This window comes from Vanellus vanellus (assembly GCF_965231255.1).
Source record: "Vanellus vanellus genome assembly, chromosome: 3".
NCBI lineage: Eukaryota > Metazoa > Chordata > Aves > Charadriiformes > Charadriidae > Vanellus > Vanellus vanellus.
In genome coordinates, this window is record NC_138907.1 from 84,413,322 (window position 1) to 84,430,039 (window position 16,718).

The 16,718-nt window shown below is 37.5% G+C and overlaps 1 protein-coding gene across 1 annotated transcript in view; it reads right to left on the reverse strand.

Annotated features, from left to right (window-relative positions):
• The window catches only part of KLHL32 (kelch like family member 32), a gene marked incomplete at both ends in the record, with an annotated part of 96,647 nt that overhangs the window by 60,453 nt on the left and 19,476 nt on the right, over window positions 1-16,718 (reverse strand). The window contains 2 exons of the mRNA XM_082481022.1: window positions 1,701-1,799; window positions 12,559-12,666. Of these exons, the coding sequence (XP_082337148.1) occupies window positions 1,701-1,799; window positions 12,559-12,666 (207 nt within the window). The remainder of the gene's footprint in view (window positions 1-1,700; window positions 1,800-12,558; window positions 12,667-16,718) is intronic.

Genomic DNA, 16,718 nt, shown 5'->3' on the forward strand with positions numbered 1-16,718 from the left:
GTGGGTTTTTTTTTTTTGGAGGGCAGTGTGGTTTTGGGGGTTGATTTTTTTTTTTTTTATTCATTAAGCAGTCTGTTCCTAAATAATTGACTATGGCTTGTACATTAAGGATGATATCCAAAGCACTGCTAATTCTACAGTTGTCTTGCCACTGCAGTGACCTCAGGATTAAAAGTATTAAGATGGTGCCAAGGGATAAGCTACAAATACCAAAGGCTTCTATGACCTGTCTTGAGTAGAAGTTAGCACAAGGACTTACACTGGGCACGTACCTGCTCCTTTCCTACAGTCCTCTCGTGTCCCTACCTTACCAGCACTGCAATACTCAGCTTCTTCCCTGCTCTTTAATATCTCCCCTAGCTTCTTTGCTGCAATGGTCTCTTTGGTTCCATTTCTGATAAAGACAGAGCATGTAAGCAGCAGAGACATGCTCACAATGACTGATTTGTTAAGAGGCCATTAAATACACTGTATGACTATCAATGTTAGACCTGTATCTTCTTTCTCATTACAGTAACTCCTTCCCCATGCCTGCCTGACAACTGGTAGGCCAAATGGTTTTGTGGCTTATTTGGCATCTCACATTTCTTATTTCTCAAACCAATCATCTTTCACATTACATTCCATGTCTGTTTTCTCAGAAAAATTAAATCCTTCCTTGCATTCCTGAAAACAAACCAATACAAATTGCAGTACCCTACCAGCTCCTTTAACCTTCTAATCAATCTATAATGCACAAATTAATACCACCTTATTGTCTGAACATACATTTTGAAGGCTTCCCTAAGGTTAACATTCAAAGAACAGATTCTTTCCCCATAAGACACAGAGCCTTCAAGTATGTCCTGAAGCTCGTAACATGAGATCCTGCAAGCCAATGGTACTCAGTAGCTCAGTGTGCTGCCAAACACACTTAGACTGTTCAAAGGCAGTTATGCTGTTGGAAGGCGAGCACATATGGAGAGGATTGTGCTGACGTGCATTTCCATGCCCAACTGTTGCACAGATACAGCCAACGCACCATATTTCAGAAACAATGCTGAAAAATTACAATGAAAAGGAAACAGTCCTGTAGAATTGCTATTGCCATTTTTTTTTTTTATAAGGCTTTTCACAGATACACAAAGCTATGTTCTTGCTACCATCATGAGCCACCTCCTATACAAGCCAAGCACAAAAAATATTTTACTGGATTCAGTGTTTTTTGCTTCATAATGACAGCCCTAATGTTGATAACATTATCAGCATTATGGACATGAGGCCAGTTGAGAATAAGGTGTCATTGTAATAAGCCTTACCCCTTCAGTGAGAGATAGTAGTGCCCTGGAATATGCATCGATATTCTGTTGTGAACATTTATGCCTCTGAATGCTTCACAATACTCATGGTTGCAATAGGGAAATATTCAACATTCGGTAAACTGAGGCAGAAGAAAGCAAATTCTCTGGTAAAGGAGGGAATCAAACTCCCAAGCGGACCATCCTTGTTTGCAGGACTGAAACGGACAAAATGGATGGAAGGAGAAAGCACTGACCACAAAGTGATACCCAAATTACACTCAAAATTCAGGTCTCCTGAAATCCAGTTTATTGCTATTTAGGTTACACCAGGTATTGTACTAACATTCTCCTACTGAAATTAGGCTTGAAACAAAAGTTTACCCAAAAGAAATGGCTGATAATCAGGCAAAGAAGCCTCACCTGAATGAGATAGTGAGAACATAAACTGAGAAGCTCCAGCAGCTGCAAATGACTCCCAGCTGCTAGGACGTCCTGTATCACCCCTGGTTCCAAGAGGATCTGTAAAGAAGAAAATGGAAGGCTCGTCATGCAGAACTCAGACTACTTGTAGAAAATACTACAGGTCTTTGTTATTTCAGACATTTAAGTCAACATAAAGAACAGAAAGAGTACAATTAAGCACACAGAGAAGTCTTTGCAGGATGGGGACAGAGTTTTTAAAGTTCACCTGAACTGCCCAAAGGATTTTTAAGCAGATTTTCCTGTGAGAGTCCGTAAGCCACATTACCCCTAAATTCTTTAAAACTAAATACATGTTATTTATTTAAAAAGGAGACTTTTCAAAATAACAGAACCTCCTTTTCTTATCCATATACCTGGACACTTCCATATATGCTGATGAATCAGGCCAACAGAATTGACTCAGAAGTCTCCAGTATTAATATTATTCATGCTTGTAAAAAATATACAGGCTAGGAACACCCTTCCTATTCTGCATTGTACCACTTCATAATTTTCAAAACCACTGCCTTCATTTTACAGAGCCAGGCTGTGAAGGCACAGAGTGAGCATGCTGCTGGGGAAGTGCCAGAAAGGGCTTAGAAACCAAGACTGATTATCCTGTCACTTGCTCACATGAAACTCCTACTCATTTCAATTAAAATCACGCACAGGCAGCAGCCAGGATAATTGGGCCTCAGCTCCCAGCCTGGTGTCTTGGGGTCAGCTTGTTAGAGCATCCCTTTCAGGACACAAAAAAGTCTTTGGGAATACAGACACTGGTTAACTTCTTTTCAGCAACCACATTACAAACTATCCAAACTAATACTATATTTAAATATAAGTGGTGCAGCATCCAACAGAAATCAGACATGCATGACAAAAATTAATTTTTCAAAGATACTCAGTTTATTCAGTTTTATCCTTGTTGTATTTCCCCTGGCAACTTTGGCTTCACACCACATGAGGTCAGTCTCTCACTGCTCCACAGAGAAGCAAAGATTTTTCAGATCCTTTTTCTTCTGCCCACACAATTTAGTTTTATCTCACAGCATCATTTATATGTCTCAAATACAGTGGAATAAGGAGGATGGCAAACAAAAGGAAAGACACTCTTCTGCCTCTTTTGGAGTTAAACTGTTTTTGAGGGAAATAAAAAAAAAACCACATATGCATTTCTTCAAGCAAAACCACAAATTATCTCCAATGTAATAGCTATATTAGGAGTAGGAGATATAAACAAGAACCAATGCCTTTCTCAAGAACTTATTTACATTGAGTTCTGTCAGTGCATGAAATGCTTAAAGCTTGTGCAAATCACTATATATATTCATACTAGGTTTTAAGTGAACATATATGTAACTTACATACAGTATAAAAGTTCTTTATCTAGCCAGACAGACAAGTAAGGATCTTAATGCAAATGAGAATCAGGCCCAGCACAATCCAGGTTTTTGGCTGGTGCTAATGAGGTTGCTATGCATGATGAGAGGTTGTTCAATGGAAAGTTAGAAAGGATTTCAGTTACAAAAATATCTCCAACATTTTTTGGGGGGTTTTGGTGTTGTTTTTTTTTTTTTTTTTTTTTTTTTTTTTTTTTTTAAAGAAGAGCAGCACTGTCAAATATTTTCAAGTGAGAACTCAAGGTCAGGCTGAATCAAAACAAGCTGGTTTAGACCTTGCAGTGTTGGTTATTCAGACATCATTTACACTGAGGAAGTTGTCATCTGATGTCATATTACTTACTAAGTGCCAGCCACCAGCTTAGTAATGTTACAGAGACAATATGAAGAGAAGCAGAACCCTAAGCAGATTACTACCTTGTAGGCATAGACAAACTATATTTAACTGTGATAATATTAATGTATTTTAAAGCTACAGCAATCCATTTACAAATAATACTAGTAGCATTATGAGACGAGAAGTAGGACAAGAGGCAGGAGGGTGACTGGTTACTGTCTAGAGATGATTTACACAAAGTCAGCAACAAAAGTTCATTTGAAGGTGGCAGATGTATTTCTTACATGCTTTTCCATTTCTTACAGGCTTTTCCATTTCTTACAGCTTTCCTTACCATGCAAGATTTATTCTGCTGAGACAACATATTCATCTTTGTGTTTCCCAAGACAACTGAGGAAAGTCTATTTTGCCTCTTCCCAAGACTTTGCCTTAAATGGAACTATCTGAATTTTTATTCAATACCCTTTTGGATATAGGCAAAAATACTAATTCATCTATGCTAAATGTTCACCATCAGCAAACTGCATGCTGGGGAAACCCACAAGAAAAAAAGAAAAATATGTAAAGAAGGATGAAAATATTGCAAGCCTTCCTTCTACTGAAAGTGGGGTAATTCACAATTATTCCACACCTCTTAGCTTCTACACATTAATACAATTACTTAATTTTTGTTAATCACCACCATAGCTGGTTTTATGCTATACAGGGCATCTAGCTGAATCTTAATAGTAAACGCACATAAATACCACTATATGCATACCACAAGTACACAGAGTGACTGACTCTTCTCTAACCCTCAAAACAATAGGTCCAAGGTCTTCAGAGTGACGCTTATTGAAAATTAAGGAGAAGGAAACTAAGATCTACTATGAATTCACACCTTCAAAATTCACCACAAATAATTAGTGTGAAAAATAAAGAGAGAAGCTTAATAATTTTTCCTACTCCATCCTCAAGCCAAGGGTTATGAGGTATAATTATCAGGGCAGAAACTTGGAGTAATTTGGAAACATCGACTTCAGACAAACTTTGCAATCTTCACCAGTGAAAGAAGTGCCTTTGTATGACACATGCCATCTTAAGACTCATTTCTGTGCTATTTGTATGTTAAGATAATTAGAGGCAGTCCAGGTGCTGCACCTGACTACATCTTACAATCAATTCTCTATTCAACCCTTATTTCTGAGGGTTAATTTCATTATGCTCTCAACTTTTCCCTGGCTTGTGATGCTACCCAAGAAAATCAGCTTAACCAGCTTCTCCCTGTATACAAAGGGCAGATCTTGCAGATAGCCTGAATAAATTCCTTTCCCAAGCCACCAGGTCTGACATACTGCCTGTTTGCAAAACTGATCTCCTTTGTCAAGCTATTTTTCTTCTCCCCCACAATGACTGTGTTTTCAAACAGGAATCCTGTTATTCAAGGCAGCCGTTCTACCCTCCATCATCCCATAAACCCTTCAGAAAGCACGTACTAAATCCATTTGACTCCCTTTTGTGGTCAGATCTGTAAACCAAGGAATAGAAATTTGGTATTTCTTTGCAACAGAATGCTGAGTTCACAAGATCTAGAAAGGCAGATTACACAATTTCTTAGATCCACATTTCTTAGACATACCATTTAAATTTATACGTAAATGCATCCATTTGTGCTTCGTTGATATATTGAGGAAATCTACTCTGCAAATACAAGAATTAGAAACTTTCATAAATTAAACCTGAGCTTCTGAAGCAATATTCTGAGGCAGAAAGGCAAATTCTATAACCAGCCCCATGGTCATGGATACACATGGCCCTGAACAGCACCATGTACATCTACCCTCTGGGCACCAGTTTCATAACTGAAATTCACTCCCCTTTCCCCCAAGATTTCCCTCTTCCTTTCCCAGCTCACCCTGCATCCCCTCCAACCCAGTACATTTTAGGACTCTGGGTAAGCATAGAAAAGATTAACTGGGATTACACATCTTGCCTCTCTCTTCAATCAGTTTTCTTTGGGAGACTTCTTGGCAACACAGAGCAACTAGTATCTATGAATTCTTGGGCTAGGAGCAGTATATTGAACCATCATCCTTTCTCAAGGACAGCTATTTATGCCTCACCTCTATACCACCCAGACTGAGAACATCCTCCTACTCTTCTAATGCCTCCTGCCCCCCCACAACCAAAAAAAACAGTATAGGCCAACAAAAAAAAAATTGTATGGTCGTAGCAAAGAGGGCAGTAACAGACAAAAGAGAGCAAGGAGGAAACTCCTTAAACTGTCCTTCCCAACAAAGAACCTTACAGCCTGAGGGAGAAGGTAAGGTTCAGATTAACTATCACCTCTATGGAGTCTCATGAGGTTTATATCTGGAAAGAACAATTAGATCATTTAATCTATTCCCTGTATATTGCAGGCTATTATATTTCATCCAGACACTTTAAAAGACACTAAACTAAAGCTACTTTAGGCCTAAGGAGGCTAAACTGTGTGCCTAGACAAAGATGGAGAGATGGAGGATGCACTTCTATCACCTTCATTCCAGCTACTCATTTATACCCTTGTAGCTCCTTCTTATTTCCATACAGCTGTTTGCGGGGCCATGGAATAAGTGAGGTGGAAGATTGATTCACATTAAAAATAAACCAGCATTATGCTATAACAGTAAGGAAATATGTAACATTGTGTCAGAAAATTCTAGAAATTAAACCGTATGAAATTTAACACAGAAAACAAGAAAAAAAAACCCAAAAACTAAGATTCCTGCCAGTCTGATGCAAAAGAAAATTCCTTCTTGACTTCACTTGCAGTGATCAGCATTTCAAACAAGACAGGCATCTAACAAAAGTACCACTTGTTTTTCCCCTCTGGAGACCATTCTGTGTGCTTCAGAGCAATCAAAAAACCCTAACTTTTCTTTTAGAGCAATTTAGACTGCATTTCACTCGCAACCAGTTAGCAGTTCTGCCTGTCTCCCTGTTTATTCGTGCTTGAGTTGAATCCTGAGCTCCTTGCATGTTGAGAAGTGCTGCTTCAAAGAAGTGTGAGCAGGGGAAGAATGTTCTAGTCCCCTGCAGGCAACTGCCCAAAGCCCTGGCACAAAATGATGATAGCACTTGTTACAAAATCCCGATGTCTCATTAGCCAACGCCGGGAGGAATCATGACCAGCATTTCTCTGATATGTGTCATAATATTTTTCCAGAAAACGAAATGAAAGTCTGTGGTAAATGCACAGTATATAAATCATAGAATATCTTGTGGTGGAAGGCTTCCATAAGGATCATCGTGTCCAACACCCTTTTCCTCGCAGGACTACGTAAAACTGAACCATACGGACTAAGAGCGTTGTCCAGATGCTCCTTGAACTGTGAGAGGCTTGGTGTTGTGACCACTTCCCTGGACAGCCTGTTCCAGTGACCAAGCACCCACTCAGTGAAGAATCTTTTCCTAATGACCAGCCTGAACTTCCCCTGACGCAGCTTCATACCATTAATGACATAAGTACCATTATTACAAGTAAATACCATAATTATAAGTAAGACTACAAGCAAATTCACGATTTTTTGGGAAGATGTTTCATTACTTTGATGAATTTCAGCTCTAGAAAAGCTGTCTTGTCCATAGCTTGATACCTATCAAGAGCAAATAACATTAAACTTTTAACTTCCTCTGCAATAAACTGTATAAACTGAGTTAATTAAGCTCTGTATTATTCTAAGCCTTCTGGGCAACCTGTAGCTGAACTCTGAACCTAACAGCTAGTAGCTGTAACCTAGTGCTAGGCACAGAAACAAGATTATCCTCCTGATAGAAGTAAAAAAGGAAACGTCCAAAACTAAGTATCAAATTCATATTTTTTGCTTTGAAATTGCATTGAAATATGATGTTGAGTATTTACAGTAAGACATAGTCCTGCTGTAATCAGTTCTCCATGACCTTGGCATGTTGTCCCAGGTAGAAGAGAACGAGGATAATTTAAGTCACTTTTGCTAGGGACACCAGGCAGTTTAACCAAACTCTGATTTATTTTGACTAAAAGAGAACCAGTGGAAATGCTACACACAGGACACGAGGGGTCACATACCCAAAAAATCAACCATCACAATACAGCTTTCCAATACACCTCATCCACAAGTGAGCTAGAAAGGATTAACAGGACAAGAGGTGTTAAGATATTGATAGCTTCCTCCCCCTGGTCTTGTCTGAAAATGGCAGACAAAATACTGGCTGATCACTAGAAAAAACTGTCAGCATCAAACAAGGGGTGATTTGATGAGAAATGAAAGTCAAGATTCTATAAAAGAGTCAAAGCAATTATTAGGAGAAACAGTTGTACTTAAAAATATTTATTTCTACACTATCTGAGAAGATAACTAAGGTGAAAGAACAATTTCACAAAGGAGCTGTGAGCTAATACTTTACCTAACCACAGGTCTGTGTGTATGAATTTGAAAAATCACCAGATGGTACTCCTACCAGTTCATGAAACCTGTTTGGTAAAGTGATAGTAACCATTACAGGATGACAGTTTTTAAACTAACTGAATACAAGGTAAAGTTAGTAAACAAAGGCGGACTCACATTGCTAATGCATTACAATAATAATATTGAGAGCAACCCAAGCACATGAAATAACAATATATCTGAAAATACTATGAAGTTCTAGATGTGTATCTGGAATAATATACTGATATTACCTTTATTAAAGACTGCTGCTATGTTAGCATTTTGTGCTAAAAGAAAATCTGTTAAATATGCTAAGAAACAGAAAAAGTTTAAAGTCTATTTTCAAATCATTATAAATGCAACTTCATATGTGGCTTTCAGGAAAAGGAAACATTTCAACATTCTATAGGCAGGGTGTAAGGCTGTGTTAATCTTGGGCTAAGAAGATACCACAGGACAAATTACCCCAGAATTCACCTTTGAAGAAAGAGCTAAACATAAAACATCTCTCATACAAGGGCTGCCTCACTGTTCTTTCTTTTCAGCCTTGGTAATTCAGATTAATTTTGTACCTTTAAGAAGACAACTTAATGTCTATTAATACAGAAACAAAATATAATGGTTTAGAAAAGAGAGAGACCAGCCAGTTAGGAAAACAGGACAGGAGAACTCGGTATTAAGGCCTAATAAAGCTGCTGGTTTGCTGTGTTGTCTTTGGGAAGTTATTTTCTCCAAAAATAAGTTCCTGTCTATGATGCAACAAAGTAAGGACAGTCTTCACTTACTTTTGTAATGTGTTTTGAGGTCCTCAAATAAAATTCTATCTAAATGCAAAATATTTCTATTACTATAGACTAAAGACATATGATTGAAGATAATTACAAAGAAGAAATATCCAAGTCAGCAAAGCATTTCAGTATACATAGGACTCCAACTGTGTATTTGTATTTTTCTTGAATTAGGACCACAATCATCTACTGCAAATTAAATCCAATCTTCTTGCACAATTCTTCTTTCTTGAAACTATACCGCAGTGCCTCTGAGGTGATTCAAATGATGGTATCACTTAGATTTTACATGTGTACATCAGTTTAACAGAAATGTTGAGGAGGAATGCAAGAGCCTCATCTAAAATGAGGAGCATCAAAATTTCAGTTCAAATCACTTACTCAGTCCCGCAGCACTTACAATTTGTAAGAGCCTGTTTTCAGCACTGAAAATTTCAGATGCTCAAAGGTTTTCTTTTGATCAAAAGCACGTTTTCTTGTAATAACAAGTGACTTGCCACCCAACTACACTGGCCTATTTATGGGTTATCTCATTCCTCCAAGTAAGATTATGCCTCTTGGTAAAAGAGGAGTTAAAAACAAAAAAAAATAGTCAAAAAGGCCAGGCAAGAGTGCCCATGACTCTCTAACCCAATGGTTAAGAGTCTTACTTTGACAGAAGGAATTGTAAGCTCCAAACTCTGCACCAAGAACTATTTCTCTATATTAATAAACTATAATATATAGTTCCTGTATTGATTGTACTTCCATTTCCCTTCAATGCACATCTTGTACTTGCAGAATGCCCCTATAAGGATGAAGAGTGAGTAATCTGGTCACTGAGACTCTGGCCTGGCCTTATTGCTGCCAGCAGTGAAGTAAATAAGAGAATGACCTTAAAGCCCTGTTACGAAGAAAGGATATGTCAACTACAACAGAAAAAGAGTAAACTACAACAGGAAGAGTTCTGCCTCTGAATTCTGCATATGGGCATTACATGGTAAAATGCCTACGGCCAAGAGGGAACATATTTAAGACATTTTTTGCCAAAGATTTCATTATTGGAGGATTACTGAGAACCTAAATGAATAGGAAAAAAAAAAACAAATTCTGCTGTTACTCTTTTTGTTAGTTTTTATTTATTTCTATACCAACATTTCTTTCTTTGTGACAATTAGGGACCATAGTAATGGATTAATTCATTTGGAATTATATTATTTATATTTGAGTTTTGCAAAAACTTCTGTTGAACAATCAATTTTCCCTTAAAAGCAAAATATTTCCAGCAGTAATTAAGATAAGGCACTGTATGCCTAACTAGACAGGAAGATGAAGTTTGTATTTTAAGTCCACAGGCATATCTCAAATTAGAAAGAGAAAAAAAACAGGCAAGAATGACAGAGGTTCATTTCAGATTGCAATATCATGCTAAAAATTAAATTTCTTAATTTTTATAACTTTCAAAAACTGCAGGCATCAAATATTGCCATGATGCAATATTAAATATTTCCACCAGATGTCTCCAATACATTATTTTACACAGAAAGTAACTTTTGTCCTACTACACTTCAAAATGAACACAAATTTGGCAAAGTATTAAAGAAATAAAGAGAAGAACCTGAAACTAATTATTTATCTGTTTAGACATGGATACCTTAGCACTTTCCCTAAATTGCTGTCAGTTCCACAGCGTTACCTAAAGAAACAGCAATTTTTTGCACTAATATTTTTGCCAAGCGTTAAAAAAAAAAGAGTTCATGGCTTTCACTTTTAAGAGGCACATCAGATCATGTCTTGATACCTACATTTTCAGAACAATAGGAGGTTGTTATTGGCATGAGTGAGTTTTGGGTTACTAAGAAATAATTTGTATGTTTCCTTTTTAAAATCAGAAAGAATTTGCAGACCCAAACTAAAGACGACTCTGTTTTCAGAACTCTCTCTGATGTAAGCATGCAATAATCCAGTTATTTATTAATAGCCTTTGTGGATTACTCCCACTCATTACCTTGAAACGTTCAAATAGATTCTGTCAGCCTGAGTCAGTACATAAGCAATGCTCAATACTTATAACCCAGTGCCAGAAGAGAATTTCAAGGACAAAATGGAAAATTTGACACTGCTAATTCTCAGACTTGAATATCACTAAATACTTCAAAGGCATCTTTATAAGAGAACTCCTACAGAATCCTTGCCATTTCTCTGTGCTTCAAAGTAGCACATGGTGTACCTGATAGACACGACAGAGCAAACTTTGTCTTATAATTACTTACATATATGAGCAACTATAGATACACGCACATCTGTATTTAACTCAAGAAGCCCACTCATTTATTCAAAGTAGATCATACCAGAAAACGAAAGACTCAAAAGTCTCTAAAGGAACAACAATAGAAGGCACATATTTTTTACTAGGGAACTGAGGACACTATCCTGGAAGCAGTGTGGGGTGGACTGTTGTCTTACATAAAAGCCAAATCCATCCTTTCAAGATTCTCAACATAATTTACACAGGTTTATTAGACTTTGAATTTCACTGAAATGGAGGGGAGTATATCTCTATTTACAGCAGACAGGATGGGTCAGATAGAAATTAATTACAACCCATCTTCTCAAAAGATACTTCCATTTAGCAACAACAGTTCTCTCTTCAGAATAATTGACCTATAGTTTCAAATTACTAAGATATAGGTTTCCAACAGCACAGGAGACATTCAATTTTATCTATCAAAACTTTCAACTGAAAGAACAAAAAGCATATCAATGACAACTTATGTACTGTGATCTTCAGTCGATTCGGTAATATAGCATGGCATCTGTCCTTTATTTATATCAGAGAAATCTTTGAACAGCAGAAACACAGAAATGTCAAGTGCTAATCTCTAAGGCCAATGCTAAAGTATAACCGTTGTGTGGGCTGGTGACAAAAAAAGCTCCTTTAGAACAGGTAAAAAAAATTTTTTTTTCCTTATTTCTATTTAATTCCCTTTGAAAAAATCTTAAGGCCATATATTCACGGTATTGAAGCAGGTACCTTAGATTTGTACAACTCAACAACTCTTCCTGAATAATGTAACATGGATTTCATCTTTCTTTTTCAAAATTTACTAATAAAAAATATACATCAATGGATCCAATTGTTGTAGCAGTATTTCCAGAAATAGTTTGGTTATCTAGAATTTTAGAGTCAAAGCAAAAATAGCTGGGAGTTCTGAGCTCGCTATCCATGAACTCTGAACTGAGATGAAGTCATACAGCAGCACTGTCCAGGTGTTCAGTGCAGAGATATGACAGATCATATACGCTCTTTTGGGGGCAGTGGCCAGAGGGAAGAGGAGCATCATTCTGCATTTGCTGAAGTAATATAACATGATACATAACCTGCTGTCATAAAAAGTGCTACAATAAAGATGTATAGTACCTATAAGCATTTACAAAGATGCTTGGACTGCATCTGTCCAGAGAGTAAGAGACTACTTTTCCCCTCAGTTACATAATTTGTCAAACACAGCAGAGTATATAAATATTTATTAATAGGAAAACACCTAGGGTATTTTCCCTTTCTTTAAATTTAGCATGCAGAATCAACTCACATTAAGTTTTTATGAACAGCCAGGCCACCACAAAAGGGGCATACAAGTTCTACACGGTTCACTACCTGGCAACAATGCACACAAACAGTGTTTTTATCAGAAAATCCCTCTAAAGAAAACAAACAAACAAAAACCCCCAACCAATATATGAAACCAGTCAGATCTGTTAAATCCTGTACTTGGCAGTGCACAAGAAAAATAATTTCTAGTACCTCTGTAAAGTTCATCTTCAGTTTTTGTTGCAGTTTACTTTCATTTGTGTCTCTTAATTTGAAGAGCTGTACAATACCTGTCCAGTATATGCAAAGTCCAGGGCTTGTTTTAAACCAAGGCTTGTGACACCATGCAAATTCACCTCATGAGCTTCGCTTTCAACCATGCAGAGACTGAACATTGCCTACGGAAAGTAAAGAAATGTTATTAACCGTTAAAAACAACACCCAGTGAAGGTCCAGGAAGAAGAGGACTAATTTTTTTCACCTTCACCAACCTTTGTTTTTCCTTGGATAAGAATTCTAAATAGCAACAGACTTGCAAGTTAGAATGAGATCTATACCAAGTTTTCAGTACAACTCCATAGCAATCAATCTTGCAACTGAGTCCTTTTGTCAATAAATGCAAAAACTTATCCTGGAAAAACTGAAACAAATCTCTTTGGTCCATGTGTGTACACTTCTTAACTAAGTAATTCAGGTGAAATCAATGGAAACAGTCACACAATGAGTTATCATTCAATAAAAAAGATAAAAAGCTGGATTCCAGGGGAAAAAAAAAAAAGTCTACACAAGCACCCCTAGTAATAATACTCACATATAGTATCATTATATATATGAAGGAACAATAAGCCATACAAAATTATTTGCATGAGAAGAGGCACTTAAAACACCATGTTTTATAAGCAATCCTTTCCAAATTAGCATCTCAGACCAGAATGCAAACAATTTAATACTCAAGTTAATGAATGAGGAGGAAGCATGGAGATGCAGTCACCTAAACTTACAGTCTCCTCCTACTTGTTATTGCCTCAGTTTCTCAGATCATAAACGCTAAACTGAAGATTGGCAAGGCGCTATGGAACTTCCCTGAAAATAACATTGAGGAGAGCAACTGTCCCTTTCATCCAGTCTTACCTTCCATATCCAATGAGATCACCAGTCCTCATTGCCTCCCTGGACTGAAGCAACCCTACTCAGTCTCTGGATCCTTGTAGGAATCTCTTTCTTCCCATCTCTGTTAAACTCAGACTCTTGTCTTTGCCCCTTGCTCTTCCCTCTCAGCCTGCACTCCCACTGAGTACCCCTACTTACCACTCTTTCCCTCCTCTTACCATTCTCATTCACCATTCTTTGTAACCCTCCCACACATTTTTTAACAAAATATACCACTCACAGTCTTTAGGCAGTAAACTGCAAACAAATAAACTGAACAGTTCTACAATCTGTCATTGCTGAAGAGACTCTAAACTTATTCCCAGTTGGTTTTGTGCCAAACTTAATGCCTCTATGGAGGCTACCAAATTTCACCTTGGAGAACTCCAGCAAAAAGTACTTCTTATGAAGTATCCTCTGCTACTTCTGCCTCTACTCTGGCTGATACCTGCAGAAGCCGACGCAGTCAACAAGCACACTGGATTTCATACGTGCAACCTGTCCACCAAACACTGCTGATTTTAATTGAAAAAATAAGCCCTAACCCCTCTAACAGTTTAGCACATAACATTCACCCAGACCCAGGTGGCTTCTTTCAAGAACTGAACATTTCCTGCAAATAAGTAATTTCTTCTGAAATGTTAGTACTTAAATCATTAAAACACCATAATTTGACATAAAAATGTTGCCTGGAAATAATCCCATATAAGTGATATTTATCACATGATCACTCCTTGTATTTTTTCAATTTCTATTTCAATAAAGTGATATCATGGCTTCTTTCTAACTGACAACAGAAAAGAAGCATCAAATAGTCTAAAAGGTTTATCAAACAAATGTAGTAAGACACAGCCATGAAATACATACCTAGATAGAAAAAAAAACAACAATTCTGACAAGTTCAGACATTTTTTTTAAGTCCATTAAAAATGTAATCAGAGTTGGACATTTCATTGTCATTCAGATGTATCAAATGAGCTCTAATAGCTACTGTGAGCCTTCAGGGCTTGCCAGGAGCTGCAAGGTACCCATCAGCCACCTGTTCCTTGCAAAAGCGGACCTGCAGTTTGTGTCTGGAAGAGAAAACCTTCTCTTCTCAGAAACTCACTACTAAATAAACTTTTTGGATAATATTCCTTTCACACACCAACTCCTAAGTAAAGACAGTAAAGTATCAAAGCAATACCTGTCTACATATAGGTAGATTTGCACACCTTCTGTATACTCAGTTCCGTCCCAGAGTGCCAGCAGAAAGGCTGGAAATGCTCAGCGATACAAGATCCTGCATGGTCTACATCATCTGACTGTGCTACTGCAACTATCTGTACGCCACCTATGTGTACACAGGAACATCAGAAGACACTGTGGTTACTAATCAAGTTTCTATTCTGATCAAAGGCTGATGGCCCGCACAACAGGTTAAGCTTACACATACAAAGAAACGCTTAACTGAATCTCATCTGTCGACCATGAATCACTTCTATGAAGAACCAGTGGAGTTTTTCTTTGTAGAATTACTAACTTTACCTTTAGAAGACTATTCTATCGTACCACAGAGATTCCAACATGGTCCTTACACAGGGTTTATTACTACGCCTAACTTTGTAAACTCAGGAGGATCAGGCCGCTAACTCAGTCACTGTCCATGATCATCCACAGCGTTTAACAAACACAGCCTCTAGCAGAGCTTTGACCTCCTGCCAAAGAGCACTCTCCAAGGCGATGCCCAGGGATAACTCAAGCTATGGCTGTTCCAAATAGCATGGATAAAGCCAACCTTTTTGCAGAGGGGAGAAGGTTTAGCCATATGGATGTGAGCCATGCTGTGCCAGTCACTTTCAGGGCCAGAAAACAAGCCCTTATACATCTTATTTACTAGTAGAGGCATAGTCTAATAGTGCAATGGGCAATCAGAACTGTAGCTGCCAGTAAGCCATAGGACTATGGCTTTGTGTGCCACCTGCTATATGGAGTTATTTTTCTCTCATACTATTTTCCGAGTATTCTGTGGAAATTTTTGAGTATGAACTACATTTATTTTTCAGGAGGCAAGGCCAAAGAATTTGATCAAATGATAAGATCTGCAATGGTCCTCAGACAGTTCACATTCAGCTGAACTAGATTAGCCTCCAGGAAAGTAGTCTCCCACACAGATGAACCTAGTACTGCTCAGTGATCCACACTGCCTTCACCAGCAGGCAAATTTCCTTCTCAGCCTGATAATTTAAAGGTTTAATCCAGCATGAAAAAAATCTGTTCAATCATGGGCAGGAATTGGGCTCAAACTTACTCTTTAATTTGCACTGTTGTACTTGAATATTGTAGTTTTAACTGTAGAAACATATGGATCATTAAATTCTGGCTTGAGACTTCACCAATACCTGGAGAATGAGTTACGGTTGGGCTGTCAAACTCCAATTTAGATGCATCTCTGAAAATGCTCTGAGGTTTTGTGAGCTTAAATAGATCCATCAGTCATGCTTTTAATACAAGGCTAGTAGCCTACTTTATTTTTCCCTTGGGTACATTAAAAACAAGGCATTAAGATAAACATCTCGGGTGGATGTACAAGCAACAGACAAGAACAAAATATAAAATATTTGGACAAGTGCACAATTCAAAGTCAAACTTACCAGAAATGTTACTAAATTTGGCTAAGCATGAGACGTTAATTATTAGTTATTAAATGTTAATTATTAGTTAGTTATTATTTTCATTCAAAATGCTAGTATATCTTACTTTAAAATAAAGTACTTCTGCTTGGACAAAATAAAATCTTCTTTGAAAATGTCTCATTTCTCCTCCGAGACCTTCAAGAGAGTGGGCAGTACAAGCTGCCGATATGTTAAACAAAGATCCCTTTTACAATAAAACCCACTGGTGAGAGGGCTTATCTTTTCTTCCATTTCCTTTAAATATCCAGGTCTTGTTCTGCCATCCAATCAGTCAATGAGCCAACATTGTGGGAAATGAAGTGATTGTTTAAATTCTGATGCTTTAGTCAGGATTTTAATTAAGCAAACCAATTCCCAAAAGAAAAATAAACACAATCCACTTGCCATTTTGTGGCACCTGCTCCAAAACTCAAGTTTCAACATCCTGTCACAAATGGATGTACTCCATTTGTGGAATTCTATCTGAGTTCACACTTGTTTAAGAAGCTAAAAATTAGGATGGCCTTATTTTTGTGGGGCAGGCAGACACTTTATTAGCTGTAAAAAGAGAAGGAAGGGAGGAATCAATCCTCCATTCTTCTTCTAGTCTTGGTCTGAAACAGAAACAAAGCTAGAGATCTATTCCC